The sequence below is a fragment of the Odocoileus virginianus genome, chromosome 11 (genome assembly GCF_023699985.2).
Source record: "Odocoileus virginianus isolate 20LAN1187 ecotype Illinois chromosome 11, Ovbor_1.2, whole genome shotgun sequence".
NCBI classification, from domain to species: Eukaryota; Metazoa; Chordata; class Mammalia; order Artiodactyla; family Cervidae; genus Odocoileus; species Odocoileus virginianus.
In genome coordinates this window covers 19648082-19672533 of record NC_069684.1, presented here as the reverse complement: position 1 = coordinate 19672533, position 24452 = coordinate 19648082, and the positions used below count along the sequence as shown (strand labels likewise).

General features: G+C 36.7%; 1 protein-coding gene across 2 annotated transcripts in view; it reads left to right on the top strand.

Moving 5' to 3' along the window:
* RALGPS2 (Ral GEF with PH domain and SH3 binding motif 2) overlaps window positions 1–18961 on the top strand; it is a 155477-nt gene extending 136516 nt beyond the window's left edge. For both annotated transcript variants that reach the window (XM_070474019.1, XM_070474020.1), the window contains 4 exons: window positions 440–532; window positions 6768–6873; window positions 9409–9500; window positions 12210–18961. In XM_070474019.1, coding sequence (XP_070330120.1) covers window positions 440–532; window positions 6768–6873; window positions 9409–9500; window positions 12210–12239 — 321 coding nt within the window. In that variant the 3' untranslated portion in view covers window positions 12240–18961. The remainder of the gene's footprint in view (window positions 1–439; window positions 533–6767; window positions 6874–9408; window positions 9501–12209) is intronic.
* The last annotated feature ends 5491 nt before the right edge of the window (window positions 18962–24452 follow it).

The following is a 24452-nucleotide window of genomic DNA, read 5'->3' as shown; positions in this document are numbered from 1 at the left end:
AATAATTTAAAATATACCTTTGCCTCACAATGTTATTTAAAGTGTTATTATACCTGCCACATATTAATAGATTTTGGTTAAATTATACACTTAAGGTGTCTAAATCAAGATGCTCCTGTACTTCTCTTTGCTCCCTAATATAGTTCTTGGAGAATCTTGAAAGTATATCCTGTTAAGGAGTATTTTTAGAAGGAATAGAAAATAGAGAGCAAAAAACTCTAAAAAACAAGAATTCAGCCAATTTTGTTTTGTCAGTCCTAAGTAGAATGTATCAAGTAGACGTGGTAAGAATATTTGAGATAAAGATTTCAAAAGTGATGAAACTCAAAGCCAAGGTGGTGGAAGTGAAGTGGAGCTAAGGATCTTTGGCAATGAGGAACAGAGTGACTGCGAAGCCGGTAGCATTTGAGTAGTAAATTCATGTGTCTGTCCTCTCCAGGTAGCATCTTGGACGAAATACTGGGCGGCTTTGTGTGGGACGCAGCTTTTCTACTATGCTGCCAAATCTCTAAAGGCTACAGAAAGAAAACATGTAAGTATTCCTGTTCCAAGTCCTTAGCATAGTTTCACAGCCTGTATATGGTTGTAAGAAAAGTAGTCCTAATGGGATGCGAGGGTTTGGGGGTTTTTTCCCACTTTCTAACCCAGAAGTTCTTAGACTTTCTTTGTATGAGTATTGTAATGGAATTATTTTTGTTTAGTAATACCATCCCAAGAAAGGTCTTGGAATAACTTCCATATTTTGAAGTTCCTTTTTTGAATACTGTTTTTCCTTTGCAAATGTCAAAACTGCACCCTGCCGTTACCTTATCTTCGTGTCCAAGCCCTCCCAAACCTGGGGGTTTTTGTTCAGAAAAATGGTTGAAAACTGTTGCCTTGGAGTGTCATTTCCTGATTTGTAAAGTATTGAAAAATTAGGACCAGCATCTGCAGTTCTTTCCATCTCAGCCTCTGAGTGATTTTTCCAACAGTGATTACTAAGGTTACTATGGTCACCTTCTTGTTCTTGAAAGAAGCCTCGAAAAGCTCTTTTCTTGTAGAATCTTGCTATAAATGTAGAATCTTGCTATAAATCTTCTTTTGCATGCTGTCCTGCTTTTGTATGCCAGTGATACACTGTTTGAAAGGAAAATACTTTTCCGTTTTGCATTATCTCTTGGAAAGGAATTTATTTCTAAATTGTGTATTTTGAGGGTGGGGGGAATTAAGTGGTTTCCCATATTGAGGAAAGGTAAGGAAGACACTGAAAAAAAAATTAAGTTATTTTACTATTTATAAATTACCTAGTGATACTGTGTAATTCAGAAACGCCCCCTTTTTTTTCTTTTTGGCAATTATCACTTTATGTTTTTTTTCCCCAACAATGGCTGGCTCTTAAAAACAATAATATACATATTGCACGTGTACATTTTAATATCAGGTATTACTTCACCAAATACTTTGACTAAATTTACTAGGATTTGGTGTTTTATTGTTGTTTTGTTTTTTCCTTTTAGTAAGAAAATCCCTAGTTTGAAGTTTGGTTGGATGAGGCCAGTTATAAGTTCAACTTCAAAAATTATCATTATGCAGAGAAGCTTTTCTTTATTCTCACAGTTTTAGCCCTTTAATCAAACCAGGGATAGAGAAGAACACAGTTTTGGTTTACATAAATGTGGGAAGTGCTGTAATAAGACAGCATCACCTGCCTTTCTTTATCAGCTGTACCCATACCCTATTGCTGTCCTGAATTTATGTTAATCATTGCCTTGCTTTTCTTTAGAGTTTGCCACTTAGGTTTCCTTAAATAATACATTGCATCATTTTTTTAATTGTATCTGGATTGTACCTAAAAGGCACCAGCCTTTTTGCTCAGTATTATAAATGTCTAGATCTAGTCCTCACGTTGAGCTGAAGGACTGTTTTTTTATATTCTAGTCAAATAGACTAGAATGCCCACATACCTGACAAAGCTACAGTTTAGTTTCACTAGAATGTTTTGCAAAGTAATTGCCTCTGGTTAGTATTGCTGTACTCAAAGGAGGGGGGGAAATGAGGTTAATATAGCTAAATTATCATCTTCGGATATAGTTAACTGTTCACTTAGCCACTTTGAGAGACTTGGCTAGATTTCACTTAAGTTGACTATTATAAGGAAGTAAAATGTATAAATTTTTTTGTTTTTTCCTAACTTTAATTAGAAGCCAAACTAGAGAATTGATAAAATAACTGAACTTGTCATCTAATACATATGTTAAGTATCTTTTTGTGTTTGGTATTGGTACTTACATAGCTAGTTTGGGTTTTTAATTATATGAAGTGATAAATAATGCATTTGAAATGTTTAGATATTAGGGCCTAGTGGGCTCTGAGGAAGCCAGATTGAGTGCCAAGGAAATGGACTGTGTTCCTCATCTTTTCTAGTTTAAACTGTTAAGATTAAAGAAAGAATTATAATAACAAAGCAGTATAGAGACAAGTCCATGTTTATATTTATCCAATTTTAGGATAGAAAAGGGCCCAGAACTAAAAGCAGTGGAGAAAAAGATTTTTAATCATTTTTCAAACAAAAGTTAAAAAGCGAATTGAAAGAAAATACTGGCTATATATAAGCAGTAGATGTGGCATTAAAATATATAAACAGAGCATCACCTGTGTGGTGTTCTTGTCAAAAATTTAATGATGAGGAAGCAATCAAATCCACATCATGGAACATTGTGTAAGACCACTGGCTTAGATTCTTAAGACTGAAATTTGACAGCTGGAGTAGGGTAGAGGGACAGAAGGAATATTCTAGATTAAGAGAAACTTTAAAAGAGTCTTGATAACTAAATGCAGTGTATGTACCTTGGTCTAATCTTGGAGGTGATTTTTTAAGCTATAAAGTTCATAATTAGGACAATCAAAGAAATTATAATAATGGACTTTGATTATGTCCATTAAATTTCTTAAATGTGAATGATTGTGATTATATAGTAATATCAGTATATTCTTAGAAGATAGATGTTGAAATATTTAGGGTTCAATATTATGTCTCTTACATTGAAATGTTCAAAGAGATCAAACAAATGCAGAATGTAGATATATGGGTAATCCTTGTAGCATTCTTTCAACTTCTCTGTAGTTTGAACTTTTTCAAAATTAAAAGCTGGAGGAGGAAAAAAGTCACTAGTAAAAGTATATCTGTTCCTATATGTAAATAAATGCAGGAGGAAGAAATCTGGAAGCCTGCACCTGTTTTATTGCTTTCTAAAGTATGAAATTTTTTTTTTTTTTTTTTTTTGCACATGAGGAAAAGAGCAGACTTGGGAATAGACAAGAGTGGAGTATGTCTTCTTAATGTTTTTAAATGAAAGCATTCACTGTAAAAATATTTTTAATGAAAGCATATTCATTATAACTTTTAAAAGTTTGCAGATATCTTTGAACCTCTCTGCATAGTCATGAGTGAATAAATACTGTTAGATAAGATAAAAACCAATTCTACACCTGAAAAAGAAATCTGTAACATGTATAAAGACCTTCCACAGCTCAGAATAAAACAACAGTAGAAAGATGAAATAGGGAGATAAAAAGAAAGTAAATATAAATGGTTAATATACATGAAAAGGTGATGAACCTCACTAGTTATTAAAAAGGCAGATTAAAGAAGATGCTTTTTTTGACCAGTAGGTAGAAATTTTAAAGATTGATAATGTAGCATTGGCCATGATGTAGGGAAACAGACTATGACCCACAATTGGCAGAAATTTAAATTGATATTTTTTTGTAGTGGACAGTCCTACTCAGCATTTAACTTAATAACCAGTGACTCTTTATCTGAAAATCTGTTCTATGAAAAATCATTAAGCTAGTGCACAAATATCTATAGAGGAATATTCCTATTAAATTTATAGTATCACCAATCTGCAAATACTGAAAATACTTATTATTAAGGAAATACTGATAGGTAAAAACCACAAGTCAGAGTATAAGTATACCCCCATTTGTATATGAAAACCAACAACAACAAGAAAGTCTTTGATGTAATGCAGAGAGAGAGGCCCAGAGGACTACACCCCAAAGGATGGTAAATTCTGGGAGCAGGATGAGGTTCAGCTGGTGGTCGAGGGCATTTGGACTCTGTGAATGGGCTTATATTGCTTGAGTTTTTATTATTATTACTGAAAAAAGCAATTGATGCAGAGGTTTTGGGGTCTAAGAAAAGATATTAGAAAATCATGCTGTATGCTTTGACATAAACTATAAACTGTCAGATCAGCTATGTATTGCCAATTTGATTCTTCATAGTATTGTTGTTGCTAAATCATGTCCAACTCTTTTGCAACCCCATAGACTGTAGCCCTCCAGGCTCCTCTGTCTATGAGATTTCCCAGGCAAGAATTCCTGGAGTGAGTTGCCATTCCTTCTCCAAGGGATCTTCCTGACCCAGGGATTGAACCTGTGTCTCATGCATTGGCAGGCGGATTCTTTACTGCTGAGCCACCAGGGAAGCCCTCTTCATCTTATTAAAGCTTCCTAATTCCTTTAGCTTTCATTTTTGCGGTAACCATGTTGTTAAAAATAATGTGATATGTTCCTTCTTTTTCCCATTTCTTTAAAATTCTGAAATACATACATGCAGAAGAAGCTACATTGTACATGTGTATATTTTAAAGAATAATAAATAAAATAAACGCGTATATAACTCCACCCCACATAAGACAGAGCATTGTCAGAACCATCCAAGTCTTCCCTGATAGCATCTTCTTCCTTCCTTATCAGCCATGATAAGGATCTTAGTTCCCGACCAAGAATCAGACCCATGACCCCTACATTGCAAGTGCGGAATCTTAACCACTGGATCACCAGGGAAGTCCATAAACTTGTGATTTTAGTGTATATACCCCAGATTATTAATGTTTGAAATAATTTTTTCATGTTGACTAGTTATTTGTGTTTCTTCTATAAAATGCCTGGATAATTATTTTGCTTATTGAGTAATTTGTTTTCTTACTAATTGGTAAAAATTTCCTTATATATTCTGGATACTTATTAGCAATTATGTATTACTAATATCTTCTTCCAGTTTGTTCAGTTTTTTTTCACTCTCTTTGTGATCTTTTAGTGAATGGTTCTTAGTTTTAAAGTAATAAAATTTATCTTTTATGCTTAATACTTTCTGAGTCATATTTTTTAAATCCTTCTCTAACGTGAGATCATCAAAATGTTCTATATTTTCTACTGGTAAAGTTTTACGGTTTGCTTTAAAATCATTGACCCATTTGAAGTCAGAGGAGGGTGTATGTGAGACGTGTTATGAAATAGGCACTCATTTTTATATATCTGCCTGGATAAGTTATTTTCCTGGCATCACGTGTTGAACAGTCCATTCTTACTTTGCTGGTCTGCAGAGCCCATTCTTGTCATTTGAGTTTGCATTGGTATTCACAGATTGCTTTCTAGACTTCCATTGCCCTGTCAGTCTGTCCTTGTCCTAGTAACTCACAGTCTCAGTTACTATAGATTTGTAAGTCTTGTGTAGCAAGGCAAGTCCTGCCTAATTCTTCAGGAGCATCTTGGGTGCTTCTGATCCTTTGTCTTACACACACATTTTAGAATCAGCTTCTTAAGTTCCCACATAAAACCCTACTGAAATTTTTGTTGAAATGACACTGAATCTGTAGATCAATTAAGGGTGAATTGACATCTTTACAACACTGAACCTTTTTCTTCATCTCATGGTATTTCTCTGTTGATTTAGGTCTTCTTGAGTGTCTTTTGACTGTTATACTTTCTTGTATGTCTTTTGTTACATATATTTCTAGGTACCTTTCTTAGAAGTGACTTTTATAGTTCTAGTGTATAAAATTGCAGATGACTTTTATAGTGATCTTTTCCAAGCATCCTTGCTCATTTTTCTTATTAATTTGGTGGATTTTCTGAATGGATAATACTATCTGCGAGTAATGGCAGTTTTATTTCTTCCTCATGCTTATACCTTTTATTTCTTTTTTTGTTATCTTATTATGCTGACTAGGTCTTCCAATTTAGCATTGGATGGAAGTAACAATGGTGGGCATCCTTGTCTTGAAACTTGATTTTGAAATGTTTTTAGCATTTTACCCTTGAGCGTGTATTGCAGAATTTTAGTTTGGGTTTTATTTTATTTTGTGTTTTTCTTTCCTGTATACTTTGTTTGGTGTTTTTTTTTTTTTTCAGTCGGCGGGGTGGAGGTGGGATGTCGTTTGTTTTTTTGTTTGTTTGGTAGGTACTGTTGAATTCCTTGGAAGGGAATTTTCTAATTCAATAACAATACCTACCAAACAAACAAAAAAATAAATTCCATTCCAAGTCTACCACAAATATGCATTATATTTTAACAAATGATTTTATTTCACATCAACTGAGTTGATCATATTTGAGTTGTGGCTCCAGAGTACAGGCTCAGTAGTTGTAGCACACGGGCTCGGTTGCTCTACGGCATGTGGAATCTTCCTGAATCAGGGATCGAACCTGTGTCTCCTGCACTGACAGGTGGACTCTACCACTGAGCCACCAGGGAAGCCGGACAGTTAAACTTCTGATAAAGAGTTGAAGCTGGGAAAGATCTGGAAAGTAGGAGACTATCTGAAGAGGGCATGCCTACCTGGAATTTAGTAGTAAGAGGCCAGGAGCAGAGCTAACTAACCAGCATGAAATCTTGTCTCTCCCTAGGAGAAACTGAAAATACACTTTTTAACAGTAAGTTTTTACTTAGAATAAGCCACAAATTTTGTGTTTTTATTATTATTTTTTTTATCTCTCAGTTTAAATCAACATCAAATAAGAATGTGTCTGTAGTAGGATGGATGGTGATGATGGCTGATGACCCAGAACATCCAGATCTCTTCTTGCTGACTGACTCTGAGAAAGGTGAATCATTGAAATAACTAGTGGTTACTATACAACTTTAGATAAGCTAAATTTTAGTTTAACTGGAATACTCAACTGGGGGCATTGCTTATATTGTTTCACCTCTTGGGAAATATTTCTGTCATGTGATACATATTAATTATGCCAATATTTTTAGATATCAGTATCTATTAATTGCTTCTTTAATAAGCTTATTTTCTTTGCTACATGGACATAAGCTTGAAGAGCTAATAATCAAGAAAGGAAGTGGGAATTTGAGAATCTATAAACCACTGTTACTTTAAAATCTCAGATTTGCAATATGCAATACCCCTTCATTTATATCTTGAAATAAATTGTTATTGTTAAGTTCTGAATGTGGCAAAAGTTTTCCTTTAAGTGGTTTGTGTTCCATTATTTTTAATTAAATTAAGTGGTTATTTGACCCAAATCACTTTCCAGATAAGTACAATTTTAATTAATGCTTTGCTTATAATATGTAGAGACATTTATGAGTAACATTATTGGCTGTTAACCACGAGAGTTTTTAGAATGGATGAGAGAGGTTGGAGGGTTGGCCGTGTAGAATCAGGTCATGTGTCTTCTTATCCTGCTTGTGTGTGTCGTGGGGACCTCAGTGGTCATCAGAACAGATCCTCACATGGTTGTAGCTCTTGCTTTATAACACCTGCCAGCCATTGATGAGCACCACAGAGGAAGCCAGAAAGGAAATCGTTTCGTATCTGCCCAGAACCTTCTACTTCAGCAGCTCACTACTAAAATGATATTATATTACCATTTATTGACTGTAAAGTTATATTCTTGACTTCTGTTTCTTTAGAATGTATATCAACAGATATTCTGCTTTTAAGATATTGTGGTATTTAGAGTAAAAATTTAAGAAAACATGCAGAAAAAATAATAGCAAGATGTCACATTTTGAGGTGAAATAGACTGATTTACAGAGTAAGGAGTTTCTACTCAACATTTTGAATTCAGCCTCCACCCTGCCAATCCCAAAGACATTCATTATTTATAAAAGTACATTTTAAAAGGAGATAATTTTCATAGGATTCAGTTAACAAATTCTTTGTTTTCCTTTGATTCCTTGTGTGTATTAGTCACTCGGTCATGTCCGGACTCTCTGCAACCCCGCAGACTATAGCCTGCCAGGCTCCTCTGTCCGTGGAATTCTCCAGCAAGAATAGTGGAGTGGGCTGCCATTTCCTTCTCCAGGGCAATCATTGATTCCTTAGTGTACTTGATAGAACTACTTCTGAGTACAAGGTTTTTATGAAATCTATACTGACAGCCTTTTTCAGGAAGAAGGGTAGATGAATGGCTGCTATGGCCAGCTTGTCAGATTATGCCTGCTATTTAGGTTGATCTGATGTTTGATCTGGGTTCAACAAGCAAAAAATGTTATTTGAATAATTAAACATATGGTGAAGAGAACTTTTGCTTCTGAAAATGAGTAAGTCTTTGATTGTTAAAATCTCAAAGAAGAGCTGTATAAAGCCTACATATAGATCAGATAAGGCTCTTGAATCATTGGATGCAGTTATTAAGGAAAGAGTAGAAGTCAGTAAGAACTGGGAAATAAGACCTCAGGTCCGTGAGAAGGAGAACTAAGCTCAACTTAGGGCAGCCTATACTACATGAATCCCTTCTTTTCTCAGTTTATTACCTTAATACATATAAATGTATAAAAATACTTTTATTGTGTGTCAGTTTTTAATTAGTCAACATAAGGTCTAAATGGTCTTTCCTAGTAACTCAGATGGTAAAGAATCTGCCTACCAATGCAGGAGACCCAGGTTTGATCCCTGGGTCAGGAAGATCCCCTGGAGAAAGGGAATAGCAACCCACTCCAGTATTCTTGCCTGGAGAATTCCATGGACAGAGGAGCCTGGCAGGCTACAGTCCATGGGGTCACAGAGTAGGATGGATGAGACTGAATGACTAACACTTTCACTTTCAAGATCTAAATACATACATCACAAATAAAACAAATGAATTTCTAAGTTTCTAAAAGAGAAAAAGGTGCTTTCTCAGATTTTTCACATAACCCCTTACTAGACCTAGGAACTTCTCTAATAATTTTGACAAATGTAAGTAAAAACTAAAAGCATAGGTTATATTGATGTTAGCTGATTAATCCTTAATCCCATTAAATAGCTTATGTTTAAGTGTTAAACATTTTAGAACATTTTGGCCTATAAAAATTTAGTCTTAGCATCTATTAGTATTTAGATCATCTAAATAGTGCTGAGAACTGATATTCTGTACTCTCATACAAATTTAGAGAAGCCAAACAATTGTTTTATTTAGGTTTACTTTAAAGATCCTGTAAGAAAACAAAATACTTCTCTTCCAATTCATGAATAGCAAAGCAGTGACTTTCTGAATAAATTACAGCTTGTGAATGTAGCATATGGAACTCTGTATTGGAGAATCAGGTGAGAGAGAGAGAAACTGAGACTGAAACTGAAATAAACTGAAACTGAGAACTCTCATCAATTTTTGTTGTTTTCCCCTTGTTTTTAATAATTTTAGGAAATTCGTACAAGTTTCAAGCAGGCAGTAGGATGAATGCAATGCTGTGGTTTAAGCATTTGAGTGCAGCCTGCCAAAGCAACAAACAACAGGTAAGCATTTCTCTTCATCCTCAGAAGAGTCCATAAACTGGGAATGTATTTAAAAGAGCTGGAAAGAGAAGTACGTGGACTAATTTTTGGAATGAAGTAGGAAAACTGCATTGTTTATGTTCTTTTTTTATTGACCACAGTCAGCAAGACATGAGGTCCACATTTTAATGAGGGAGATGGGCAATAAACAAGTGAACAAATAACAGCATTTCAAAAAGTAAAAACTCTGAAGGCAGCAAAATAGAATTAGGTGATACAGAGTGATGGGAGTAGAGTCAACTTTAAATAAATTAAGAGCGAACAGCAGAAGTCCCCTAAGGAGATGACAGTGAAGTGAATGACAGGAAGGAGGGGCTGTGTGAAGATAAGGGGGAACAGAGTTCTGGTGAAAGGAAGGGAAGTGCAAAGACCCTGAAGGTGAAACAAGCTTTCAGGTGTTCAAAATAGGGAGATATAGCCTGTGTCAGAAGAATAAGAATGAGAGGCAAGAAAACGTAGCTTCAGAGGTTAAAAATTTGATGGTATCTTGACAAAAATTATTCTGATGCATCTCTATTTGTTCTGTTGACAATTTTATGTGGGTTCCTATGCTTGCAGTGAAACCCAAAATGATTTGGACTTACTCAAAGAGGCCTATGATGGTCTAACTCGGCTGCAAAGAGGAATGAATTCATAGTGGTGTTTTCCCCAAATCTTGCTTCTGATTTAAAGTGGAACCATGAATTGGTAGGGCAGACATAAATATAGCTGGAGTTAAAAAAGTTTCTACACTCTTTTTGGCCAGTTTTTAGTTGAATATATTTGAAAAGTTTATTGCCTGTAGGTACTGAAATACAGAAGTATATGGTAAATATTATCAGTAGCTGATTCTGAATTATATAATACATTGTAGAAGTTTATAAAGCTTATAAATGTGTTTTTACCATGTGCTATCAGGACCTAAGTTGTAACCGCTTTTTTGGTATAGGAAGAAACTAAGGTTCAAAAATGCTAATAAATGACCTCGACAGGGTCAAACAAATAAAAAAAGTAAACAAAATTAAAAAATGGTGGACCTAAGACACAAAGTCTGTCTTCATTCTGTAGATGCATTCTTCTTAAATATTGTTGGAATGGGCTTTGTTCTCTTATAATTTTTATTTTAAAAATAATAAAGCAAAAATTACATCCTTGCCCTTGTCAAATTAGTGTCTGGGATAGAATGAAGGAAACAGACCTTCTTTTGCGTAAACCAGGTTTTTCAGGATTCAGTTACATGCATACATTTTCTTTAAATGTGGCCTTAAAGTATTGTATCATTTTTTTATCTCAGATTTTAAGATTAATCAAGAGAGTGTACACATACCAGCATAGGATTCAGTTTCTTTTACTGTACTAGTGGATCTTCCTGCTGAAAAAGTTAAGCAGATGTGTATAAATTGTTTTGTTTTGTTTTTTCAGTTTGTTTCTATACTTAGAAGAATGAGAGAAGTAGCAAATTTATAAATTGAAGCCATGAAATTTGAAAACTTTTAGTAGAGGACTGTAACTCAAATACAACATCGTAAACCATAGTCAGGCAACTTAGGAGGAAATGAAAATTTTACCTTATTTAAATATGGATTTCTTATAACCAGACCCAAGAATTTATACTTTTAAGTACTCATCCATTCATACTATGTTCTATTTATAATTCACTTATGATTACATTGTCAAATAATTTTTCATTCAGAAGCTGACATGTGTAAGAAATTAATCTTTTTTTTAGTGTCCTAGGTTCTCAGGAAAAGGTTGTTAAAGAACTGTTAAGCTCTTTTTAACTTCCCTGGTGGGCCAGTGGTTAAGACCCCCATGATCCCAGTGCAGGGGACCTGGGTTCGAACCCTAGGCAGGGAACCAGATCCCATATGCCTCAGCTAAGAGTCTGCATGCCACAACTAAAAAAAGAGAGAACTGTTAACTCTTTTTAAATGACTGCTGATACATGAATATCTCTACCAGCACAGCTTTGGAAAACTGGTAGTAAAAGTTAAGAGCATTTTTTTAACATGTCAGAACCCTCTTTAGTCCTTAACTAGACGACCCATCAACTAATTTTTAAAAACAAAATATATTTATTTTTCTAAGAATTATTGTTGAATTTTAGACTTAAATGGAATTAAATTTGATCCAGTCTATTAGCAGCCAACTGTTATATAACCTATAGATTTTTCAGAGTCACAAAGTGTCAGATTAGAATTTATCTAGCAATGAGTTTTATTCTTTTATACTCATTTCATGATGATTTCACAAAGAAATTCTTAGTAATGTCTGTTACAAAATTATGCTGATTTTAAAATTTGCATATAGGAATTCATTGTAATACATATAATGAGAAAATAAATGATGACAGGTGTGTCTGGAATCTCACACCTACTAGAGCCATACTTACTCTTTCCTCATTCATTCATTTATTCACTCAGCAAACATCTACTGAGCTCCCCTGGGTTAGACAAGAAAGGTACTGTCTCTGCCCAATTTGCCATCCAGATTTCAATTTACTGGAAAGGGTATTAACTTATCTCAGTGGTTTTTCTCTCAAAAATGTTCTAGTGTATTTTATCCATTATTCATAAACAATTACAGTACCTCCTATCACATTCCTATGGACTTACTTAAAATGACAAGATAAATAGTACGTTGAAGAACACCTTTCAAATACTATCAGTTTGTAATGCTTATATTTTTTAGGTTCCTACAAACTTGATGACTTTTGAGTAAAAACGTCATAAAGAACAAGGTGAACTGTTACCCTAAGTGAAAGCGAGGACCTGATGAAAGAGTGCCAGCTACAAACCAATCCTGTGCCAGGCAGAGCCCAGAGGCTCCGTCTCAGCCTCTGGAGTCCTGAACCAAAAAAGCACTAATTTCAGGGAACGAAGTGAGATATTCCCAGAGAACACATCAGAGCTGTAAAACAAACTGCCGTGGACCATGCTTCTTATCTCTGAACTGACCTGTGGAAACCACTGCCTTAATAGAATGAAAGGAAAACCACCATGAAACACCAAATAGTGCGTGTGAATCTCCTGGCGGTGCTGTGCTTGGAATAGATCGTAGCTAATTTGCATTTCTTTTAACTTTGTACTAATTTTGGAGGGGGGAATCGCCTTTTTTTAGATACACTTTAAAAGGAAAAACATATTTCTTATGGGTGACATCAGGAGCTGGTTTTGAACTGAAGTGTGAAGATGTTTCAGCTTAGTAGGGTTCTACCAGCCATCTCGCCAAAAGGTTTGCTTAAGCCTCCATGAGTCAGCAGCCTCAGCGTGCTTTCTCACAGCAAGAGTGTAGGAATTAGAAATGTTAATAATGTGAGTTGTTGGGGTTTGTTTGGGACTGGGGTGGGGGGGTTGTTTTGTTTTGGATAGGGGAGTTGTTTTTTTTTTAAACACTAAACTTCTGAAATTTAGTACTGTATGGGGTACATTATTTCCTGCTGGAGGTATAAAGGCTGAGTGTTCACATGCCAGACACTTTTTTCAAGTGGGCTCCAGAAAACATGGTTGTTTTTAACTGGGTTTAAAGTTTGGCCTTCTATATGAATTCATTGTTGGACCACAGATCTGCTTGGTAGAGAACTGTAATCCCAACCTAAACTTTTCTAAGAAGATTTTACAGTAACTACAGTTTTCAACTTTAAGTGGATTATCCCTTCTGTCACTCACAGGTGATTTTTATCATCAAGGGTGATGTATCAATATTTTATTAGGATATTTTCTTTTACAGTGTTTAATGTGCACAATGCCAGTTATTTTTTTATTATTTTCATTATTTTTGTTCGGTATGAGATTCAGGATCACATTTGTTTAAAAGAGAATCTACATGTGTTTGTATGCATGTATGTATTTTATTATAAGGGATACAGAATAATTTTCAAAGGGAAAAAGGTGAAAGATTGAGAGGCTGGAAATTTTGAGTATCAAAACTTTCCTTCCTACTTAACTTTCCTTTATCACAAACATTTTTCTCAAAATTTACTATAGGTCCTTACTGTGAAACCATATTTTGTTAATAGTTGATCAAGAGAGTTTTGTGAGAGCTCTTTTATGCAATAATGCATTTAACTTCCAAAATAAATGTTGAGTTTAAAAAAAGGAGGAAAAAAAAGTTTGGAGGTGAAATACCTTAGAGTTTTAACCAAAAAGAAGAAGAAAAGGGCACCTGAACAAAGGCTGTGTGTTGGATGTTATAAACTCATGAGGCAGCATGAATTTTGCCTGTGGCCCAGAGTAAGAAGTGCTTTTTGACTGATAACTTCTAATAGATTTCTATTACTTTGGGCCTCACATAAAAATTTTCAGATTGTATTCTAGGGGAATTTTATTCCTTTTCCTTTTTAATCATAAGTATTTCATCCTTGAATCCATGAAACTCACATAGAAAATATTGCTTGTTAGAATAATTAAAAGTATATCCATTTGGAAAGTAGAAGAGCTTTCTCAGATTACTAAATTTATAAATTTTGTTTTCTGTTTGAAAAGGATATTAAGAGTTCAAATATTTTTCTCACATAGTACAGTTAGAAATACCATTATTTCTGGTTTTGTGGAAAATGACATGAGCTGGCGAGGGCAGGGATGTGGGTGAGACCTTCCAGCATAGCCCATGCTGGGCGCGGAGAAGACCCCCTCTGCATAACCAGCGTAGCAGTATTATCTCTGAGACCTTGCACATCTGACTTTTGTTTTAATTTTCTTAACTTGTTTATTTCTTTTCAGAAATAAGTGTTTTTAACAGTGTATGTGCTTTTTAAAACACATTGTGGATGAGAACCCTGTGGATTTTTTATTACCTTGTCTGTTTGTCATAAATAAGCTAAAGTAGGTTAAGTGGTAGGCTAACCGTATTGCTGAAGATGGGCAGTTGGAAGTCAGAGCCTGACAGCACACAGTTTTGCCAAAGAGAGAGCTCAACTGGAAGACATGTTTGATATTTTCAGCCCTAAACACAAGGCTGCTTGTGCAGAGTGAGAACAGGGTTCAGATTTGGTAACTAGACCACACATAGATTTGTGGCCTCTGACTGACTGAAACTCTGAATGGTGCAGCGGAGGTCACCATTGTTTTCTTGTCTCCAGATTTGTCCATTCAAAAGCTTGCTTATTGCTTTTTAAGGATACTTTAGCATTTGGAGCAAAGAGAAGACCAGTGGGAGAAGTGAATTAAAATAGTGTGGGTGAATTTTTGACCTTTAATTCACCAAATGAGACCTAATAATAATTCAGGCAAAAATAAATACTACAATATTAAATATTTAGGCATTGTGTTAGTGAGAAGATGAAATTTTTCTCCTCTTACTAGGCCTACCCTTAATAAATTTCTAAACTAGCACCTCACAAGCTTGAAATTTTCACCAATAGTAAGCCCATTTTTTTCTCTCTGAGTCAAGAAAAACTCATTGGAAATTCCATTATAATTTAAATTTAAGCTAGTTTTTGATAAGCATAATGATTGGTATATTATCCAGCCTGGTGCAGCAGTATAATACCAACCAAAATACAATTTGAGGCACATCTCATTTAACAGTTTGTTTGAACATGGAAGCTTATTTTTCATGCAAAAGTAACCTCTAACAGTTTTTAAAATGCAACTATAAAAATAACTGTATGATGACCTTGAGGAGCTCTGATTTTGGTCTCATGCCCCCTCTGTGTGTGAGTTCTGCTTATTTTTTTCAGAGACATTACTTTTACCATAACCTCCAAACTGTAAAAATTAAAAGAACCAATCAAACACACCTTCCTATTACATTTTCTTCACTGTGTAAATATTATTTGTGCAAACATTATGAAAAGGGATCCAAACAATTTGAGTCTGAGTATTTTTTTCCTCCCCAGGCATATGCTTCAGTGATAAATGTTTTCCTGTGCGGAAAATGCCATATGACTGTTGTGCTACCTTCTGTATGGACTGTTTTGGTATTGTATCTTTCTGTATGTCAAGAACTTGGGGTGTTTGTAGCTGCAGAGTTTCTGTAAGTGGCTTTATTCCTCTTCTAGAAGGTTTATAAAGGAGCCCAATGTGCACTGTTACAGAAGGGAAAAATGTTTACAGTCTCTAGTGTATACACCTTGTATGTTAGTTGAAACCAGGGCCCGCCAAGAGCAGCCTGGCCTATTGCTCTCTTAGGATTACTAGAATTCACTTGGCCAAATGATTTGAGCAGAAGTCTCTCTTTTTTTTTTAGGTTAAATCTGTAGTTATAGATGACTTTACTGCTAAAAACAAAACTACAGGACTTGGTATTAGTTTAAAAATCAATAATAGTAGATTTAACCCATTAACTATCCACTCTTGATTTCCTTCCTGTTTTCTGAGACATGGTCCTTTTCAGTGTTCTTTTAAACCACCAAATTTTCTTTTTTTTTTTTTTTGCAAACAAGAGGTACCAGTATTGTTAACAGAGGATAATATAAGTTTTTAAAAAAATCATCTGCCTCAAAGACTTTTGAAATAATTGGATCCCTTTTTGAAAATGAATTTGACTGTGTCCTGGTGGAACAATAGTACTGCTGGTGCATGAATAGGTGATACAAAGCAAGTGGTGAGATTTGTCTGACTTCTTCAGTGGTCTTTTAGGGTTTGCTTTTATTTTCTGTCTCTCTTCTTTTATATTATTTCTCTCAAACATAGTAAACTTATAATTTTACAGCCAGAGTAGTATTCTGTTTTCTTATAACAAACATTGTTATTTAACACATTGATGATGATAATTTTCTGTGTGAAGTCAGCATCTTTTGGTTTTGCTTCCTTAAAAATGGCTTGTGTCTTAGGTGACTGGTTTTTTTCCCCCCCCTATTTAGAGGATTCTAACAAAAGAGATCTGTTTGAGCAAACTTTTAAGCTTTTTGAAAGCTATTTCATTACACTGGTTTCTCAAGTTGTAGTGCGGGGAAAATTTGGTCAGTGCCTTATCAATTTGAAGACCAACTTTAGGGCATCGAGTGTGACAATAATCATTTGTCCTCTTACTTCTCTTATTTCAGGAGTGTGTGCTATTTCTCTCTCCACCAGCTTACTCTTGCTCATAGCAAGTCTAAGAAAATGCGTGCAGATCGTTCTAGGTTATTGTCATATTCCTCCTTGGCTTTGAGTCTTTTCAGACAAGCTCCTTCCCTGCTCCTTCTCCTTCCAGGGTAGAAGATTAAAAATAAACCCTCCAAATCAGCCTCTAGATGAAACATGCCTAAGAGCAACTTTGAAGAACATCCATCCAGCTGAGTTTATTTTTATTTTGTGTTGTTGAAATTGTTTTGAGCATAGATTTAATTATAAGTCCTTTCAGAAAATCCTTAAAAGAATACAGTACAGCCAGAAAGATTTGTTTGGGTTCTATAAAAGCTGCTAAAATCCTGAAATGAGAGTTCCTTTGCCCAGAAGTGAGATTTAGTTCAGTACATTCTTACAGTTAACAGGACTCAGAACAACAAGCAGTCACTTCACCTACCGGTTGTTGTTTACTTGAAGATACTATGTCCAGAAAGTGAAAACAACTACAAGGTATAAATTAAAGAGAAGTTAAGAGGCTAAGCTAGCTTTCTCAGTAAAAACAAAGTATGGAAACATTTTGCTTCTCTGAGATTATTATAAGATCTGGAAATACTGTTCAACTGAGTCAGAATGCTGTCTTCACATTTTGGAAAGGGCTAGTATGTTCTCGACAAGTAAATTTAGTCTTTAAAGCCAAATGAAGGGATAACTGGTCCTTGAAGGTTATTAGTAGGATTTAAAGTTTGATTCTAGTCATTTGGACTGCAAAGTGGTGATGGGATTAAAGGAATACATAATTAGAATGCTTAGGGAATGAGCTTTTTTTTTTTAAATAGACAAGTAGAAAGTTTCATAATTAGCTATGCTTTAGATACCAGGTAACAAGTATCAATTTTCCCATGAAGATATCACCTATTAAAACTATTCACAGAAGATAGTCCAATAATTATTGACTTACTAAATCTAACAGAGTAGCTGATAATAAGTCACCAGACTCAAGAGTTTCTATACCTTGATTATTGACAAATCCATTGTTTTACAGCTGACCGAAGTATGTAGTGTGGGGAGGGGGTGGGGAACTCATTCACAGTGTAATCTAAAGGCGACAAAGGCATCTGTGGGGATGAATATCGAATAATGATAATATACAGGAAAACACAAGCCATTTTTACTCTCCTTCATCCCGGTTAAATTGAGGTACTAAAGATGAAGTACTCATTTGCACAATGACCTCCTAGAGTGACGTGCAGCTTGGTTCCTCTCTCACCTTTGATTTCTGTTTAATATGCAAATGTGAGTGTGAGATCTTAAGTGTGTTTGCATAAGCTAACTTAAAATGAATTTAAATACAGTTTTCTGAAATATTTCTATTGGAATAAATTACTTAAAAATATAGATTGTGTGGGGATAATTTGTTTGCATAGTTACATTTTTATCATTAACTTTTAAAGAAATGCTTTAAGTTGATTTTTTTTCCCCCACTCTTTCTAGAATAGTTGACAAGAATTTTGTTGGTACAGGGAAGCTTCTGTCTGGGTAAACTTCAGGTGCTCTTCTCTATCCAAGAGCAAGGATGTGCGGCAGGCATGCTGACAGATGGGGCCTTGGGGAAAAGAGGTCAAGGGTATAATATTTCCAACATATCTACCCACTCCAAGTGTGTGATATGAGCAGTCTCCATAAAGGCCCTCTTTGCTAATACTGTATTTCATAAATTCCAAACCATGACACTTTCTCTTCTCACCATTTCTGAAAACAGAATCCGCCATCCAACCTAGGGAGCCTTAAATTGGAAGAAATACCGAAATACATGTGTTGAGTCTCCTGTAAGTTACCAACTGGGGTGTTTGCTCTGCCCTTTCTTAGAATTCCATGAGTTTGCTTCTAAGAAGCTTGGGAAACCTCCAAACGGAACTGAATGCCCAGTGTTTGGGCAAACTATAACCCAATTTTCAACTGTTTTCTCACTTTTTCGATGGCCTTTGAAATTTTTCACCTACACTGTGCTAGAACCAAAAGAGAGTGACTGTTCTCTTACGGGGTCAGCCTCTCCTTACCTCACACAGCACCTCGTTCTCCGTGTACGCATGCTAAGTTTCTGGGTTCCCTCCTGTGTTTCGTTAGTGGTTGGTCCCTGAGCCCGTACCACATTGTCTCCATTCCTGGATAGCTATGTAAGTCTTGATGTCTGGCAAGGTAATTGCATTGTTCTTCAAATTTGCCTTAGCTCTTCGTGACATTTTCATCCTCCCTGTGAATTCTATAATCCGTGTGTCAGGTTCAGTGAAAACACTTAATATTTTTATTGGACTTGATGTGAATTTGTAGATTAATTTGAGAATTAACGATTTGAAAAGCTTACTCGTCTCATCTATGAATATGAACTGTCTCTATGTTTTATTTAGGGTTTCTAATGTCCCTCAATAAAGTTTCACAGTTTTCTTCCTGCTAGTTTCATACATCTTTTATTAGTTTATTCCTAGGTAAACTAGTTTTTGTTTCTGCTATGAGTTATTTGTCTATAGGAATGCTACTTTTATGTTGACACTTAACATCCAGCAACCCTATTGAAATCCCTTATCTAATTCTAATAGTTGGTCCAGTATGATTCCATTGTCATATTAGCTGCAAATAAGGTAATAGATTGTGAGAAAATATTTGGAGTTTATAAAACAAAGGATTCATATCAAGAATATACATGGATTGGATTTTTTTTGCAAATTAATAAGAAGATGTATTCAATAGAGAAATGTGCTAAAGGGTATGAATAAGCAGCTTATAGAAGGAAGCCTATGTGGCTAATCTATGAAAAGATGATCAACCTCAATTAGTAGAGAATTTCAAAGTAAATCATGGAAGAGCTGACTCATTAAACATATGAAACTGGTGAGACAGTGCCAGAGAGCACCTGGGCAGCATTACAGAGATCGTGTACGTATACAGAGCATAAGAATTCAGAATTCCGGCACTGGACCGCTTACTAGCTGCGTGATCTTGAGAAAGTGACTTAACCTTCCTCAGGTTTCTCTGCTGTAAAATGATCACAGCGGCAAGCCCACCTCATAGAGTTGTGCAGCTCACCTTAGCTCATATCTCTAAAGCCCCATGAGCAGAGCCAGCACTAGGAAAAATGGTCAGTGTTAGGGAGAGTTGGCATCAGTTACAGAGAGTGGGATTAGAGGTGAAGGAGAGAATAAGGAAGAGGTATTTGCCTAGTTAAGTCATAGTGAACTGAGAAGTATCTTATAAACCTTAGTTAACTAAATTAAGAAATAAACCAGGTATATTCATCATAGACAAACTGTCAAGTAGAGAAAAACCTGAAGGAAAGCCACCTAAAACAAGAACCCTCCTTTATTACTATTGATTATTAAAAGCCATATTTCACCCACCTGGTGCTTGTTTAATGATGACTTCTGAACACCACCCCCAAATTGCCTAAATCAGAATATGAGGACAGTGCCTGGTGCACACTAAACTTTGAATTCATTTTGGTCTGATTTGCCCATAGCCCAGGCTCAAGTGAAAATAACAGTTATTGACTTTGCTTTGTTATTGCCTGTCAAAACCAAGTTGTTCATACAGTTAAGGTTTGGAAACTGTTAGCATCTATATTGAGCTGTTGCAGAAGAAAGACAAGCTGCTGTTTTTATTGACAGAAACTATTCTGAGATTTTAACATGAAAATGGAATCCTTTTCCATTAGGCATGGAAAAAAAACCTGGAGACTCACCATGAGTTTCTTACCTCTTAAGCAATTATTAAGTACAAACAATAAGTACAATCAGTGAACCTCTACTGACCACTGAGTTCTACAGTAGCCTTGTGCAACCTCAGTGATGTGTTAGCAAATCTTAACCACACGAATACAGGATTGGGATTTCTATGTTGAAAGAGATTTAAATGACTGTACTTTGGGGTGTGGTCATATCCACCTAGATCTTTGGGATAGCCAGCCTACAAAAAAGTTGAGAGAGTATGACCTGATGCAGTTTGAATTGAAACCTTTGATTCTAGCCTAAATTGCTGTGACATAACTAATTACGTTCTATGTCTCATTCTAAATCAATGTAATTCATGAACTTACTTGGGTGACAGATTTTCCGTGATTCCTTAGTTTTACTAAATTAAAATTTCCAGACTCTTGAAGATTCATTCTGGTTCCATGTTTCTCCTTGAAGAAGAGGCTTGTATTCATGTTTCCTCTTTGGTTAAGATCATCCATGGATTCCTTTTGTTCTTTGAGCTTACTTCCAGCAGGAGGGCCTTCTCTAAAGGGACTGTCATGGAGGGTCATCCAACGTCTGATGATAACTTGATGTTTTCTGTTGGCAGTTCAAGCTCAAGTACCTGCTATCCAAACTGTAAAAAGGAAAAGAACAGTGACAGAACGTATTAAATGATGGAAGTGTCTTATAACATAGTGAGCTGTGTGTTTTGAAGCAGTAAAGAGAACTTTTCATGTAACACCTATAGCAGTTAGAAACCCATCAGTATATACTCGTTCCCAAAAGAGGTAATGAGCTTTTCAGCCTAATTTAAATCGTAGGAGTGGGTTATGACTATTTGTCAAAGTGTCTAAAACAGATCATCTCTTTTTTTATACTTCTCAGTCAGTCCAGTTCAATCACTCAGTCGTGTCCAACTCTTTGCAACCCCATGGACTATAGGACGCCAGGCTTCCCTGTCCATCACCAAATCCTGGAGTTTACTCAAACTCATGTGCATCGAGTCAGTGATGCCATCCAACCATCTCATCCTCTGTCGTCCCCTTCTTGTCCTGCCTTCAATCTTTCCCAGCATCAGGGTCTTTTCAAATGAGTCAGCTCTTCACATCAGGTGGCAAAAGTTTTGGAGTTTTAGCTTCAACATTAGTGCTTCCAGTGAACACTCAGGACTGATCTTCTTTAGGATGGACTGGTTGGATTTCCTTGCAGTCCGAGGGACTCTCAAGAGTCTTCTCCAACACACAGTTCAAAAACATCAGTTCTGCGCTCAGCTTTCTTTACAGTCCAACTCTCACATTCATACATGACTATTGGAAAAGCCATAACCTTGACCAGATGGACCTTTGTTGGCAAAGTAATGTCTCTGCTTTTTAATGTGCTGTCTAGGTTGGTCATAACTTTCCTTCCAAGGAGTAAGTGTCTTTTAATTTCATGGCTACAGTCACCATCTGCAGTGATTTTGGAGCCCAAAAAAATAAAGTCAGCCACTGTTTCCCCATCTGTTTGCCATGAAGTGATGGGACCAGATGCCATGATCTTAGTTTTCTGAATGTTGAGCTTTAAGCCAACTTTTTCACTCTCCTCTTTCACTTTCATCAAGAGACTCTTTAGTTCTTCACTTTCCGCAATAGATTGGTGTCATCTGCATACCTGAGGCTATTGATATTTCTCCCAGCAATCTTGATTCCAGCTTCTGCTTCATCCAGCCCAGCATTTCTCATGATGTACTCTGCATATAAGTTAAATAAGCAGGGTGACAATATACAGCCTTGCCGTACTCCTTTTCCTATTTGGAACCAGTCTGTTGTTCCATGTCCAGTTCTAACTATTGCTTCCTGACCTGCATACAGATTTCTCAAGAGGCAGGTCAGTTGGTCTGGTATTTCTGTCTCAGAATTTTCCAGTTTATTGTGATCCACGCAGTCAAAGGTTTTGGCATAGTCAATAAAGCAGAAATAGATGTTTTTCTCGAACTCTTGCTTTTTTGATGATCCAGTGGATGTTGGCAATTTGATCTCTAGTTCCTCTGCCTTTTCTAAAACCAGCTTGAACATCTGGAAGTTCACAGTTCACATATTGCTGAAGCCTGGCTTGGAGAATTTTGAGCATTACTTTACTAGTATGTGAGATGAGTGCAATTGTGCAGTAGTTTGAGCATTCTTTGGCATTGCCTTTCTTGGGGTCTGGAATGACAGTTTAACCTCTCATATTAACCTTTTTTTTTCCCCTTACATATTTTGTCAGTGTGTCTCACTTTTGGATGTCTACTCATTTATAGTATGGTTGTCTCCCTTCATATTTGTTTAGATCAGTGATTCTCAACCCTGGATGCAATTCAGAATTATCCAAGGAACTTTTAAAAATTTCAAAGCCTGGGCTACATACCAGACCAATCCCATATGCCTGGGAGCAGTCAGGGTGGGGGGTACTAAGCCTCTCAGATGACACAAATGTGTAGCCAGGGTTAAAAACCAACATTTAGGTCGTTGGTCTCTAAATACTGCAGAGGGTTTAGGACAGTGGCTTTCAAACATCCAAAGGCATAAGAATCCCCTGGAGGACTGGTTAAGACTTAAATTGCTGGGTCCCACCCCCTCCCAGAGTTTCTGATTCAGCAGTTTTGGGGTGGGACCTGAAAATGTACATTTCTTACAAGGTCCCAGGTGCTGCTGACGCTGCTGGTTTGCAGGCCATACATTGAGAACCACTAGAAATTAGAAACTGGGTTAGGAGGGGAAGATGAGAGGATCCATCTTCGTTGCACACTAGGCTGTGAGTGTGCAGCTTCATGCTGTGAATGTGGTGGGAGGGGTGCTGTCCAGAGTGTGCACATCTGTGCCAGGTGGTAGGAGGGCACGAAAGGAGAAGACAGCACCCCAAAACCCCGAGGGAGCTCATGATGAGAGGGAGGAGGGCAGCCACAGGGTTACCAGCAGCTGTGGCGTGGCAGAGAGGCAAGGACTGAGGAAGCTCCATGCATATTTGATCTCTGGCCCCGTCTCCTGTCCTCCCTGCAGCTCAGTGCTGACCTCTGCAGAACTTGAGCAATGGCAATGTTTTGACTGCTTGCAACAATATATTTACTCAAAGCAGTTACTTCAGAACATCCAGGATCCCCTTTTTCTTCCCTCTAAACTCCAATACTTTGGCCACCTGATGCGAAGAGCTGACTCATTTGAAAAGACTCTGATGCTGGGAAAGATTGAGGGCAGGAAGAGAAGGGGACAACAGAGGATGAGATGGTTAGATGGCATCACCAACTCCATGGACGTGAGTTTGAGTAAACTCCAGGAGTTGGTGATGGACAGGGAGGCCTGGCGTGCTGCGGTTCATGGGGTCACAAAGAGTTGGACACGACTGAGCGACTGAACTTAACTGAACAACAAAGTATTCTGAAGCAACAGGAAGAAAATTGTTCTGTATTTGAAAGCCTTCGGCAAGGTCATTTGCTCCAATGTGCCATAGTCCCTACCACTGCCGATAAGTCTTTTTTTTTTTTTTCAATATTTATTTATTTATTGGATGTGCTGGGTCTTCGTTGCGGTGTGCGGGCTTTCTTAGTTGCGGTGAGCAGGGGCTGCTCTTCATTGCTGTGGGAGGGCTTCACATGGCACTGATTTCTCTCTTCGCAGAGCTTGGGCTCTAGGGCACACGGGCTTCACTAGTTGTGGTTCGGGGGCTTTAGTTGCCCCTCAGCACGTGTAATCTTTCCGGAGCGGGGATCAAACCCATGTCCCTGCGTTAGCAGATGGATTCTTAACCACTGGACCGCCAGGGAAGTACCCCCGTAGTCTTTTGACCTATTTTCTCCACTCATCTCTTAGCAGCCTAAAACAGAAGGTCCCATTTTATGAGAAAGAAGGAAGCCGGCCTGGAAGTAAAGATGTCTTCAAGAACAGGGGGGAAAGGTGGAAAGAACCGAGGTCCTTAATTTCCTTGTGCTGCTGAATTAACCCAACCCTCAACTCCAGAGTCCAACTTCTGCACTCCTTACAGATCGTGATCATCTTTTATTTTTAAAAGAAGAAAAGAGGGGAAAGAGGAGAAAAGAAAGAAGACACAAAAGAATAGAGAAAAGGGAGGGAAGAGAGAAAAGAAAGACGAGATAGAAACAAAAAATGAGAAAGAAGGGGAAAAGGCAGGCCACTTTTAAGACTTCTGTGCACTGGTAAGGAATGATGGAGCTGCAAAAACATAATAGATTTCCTGCAAGA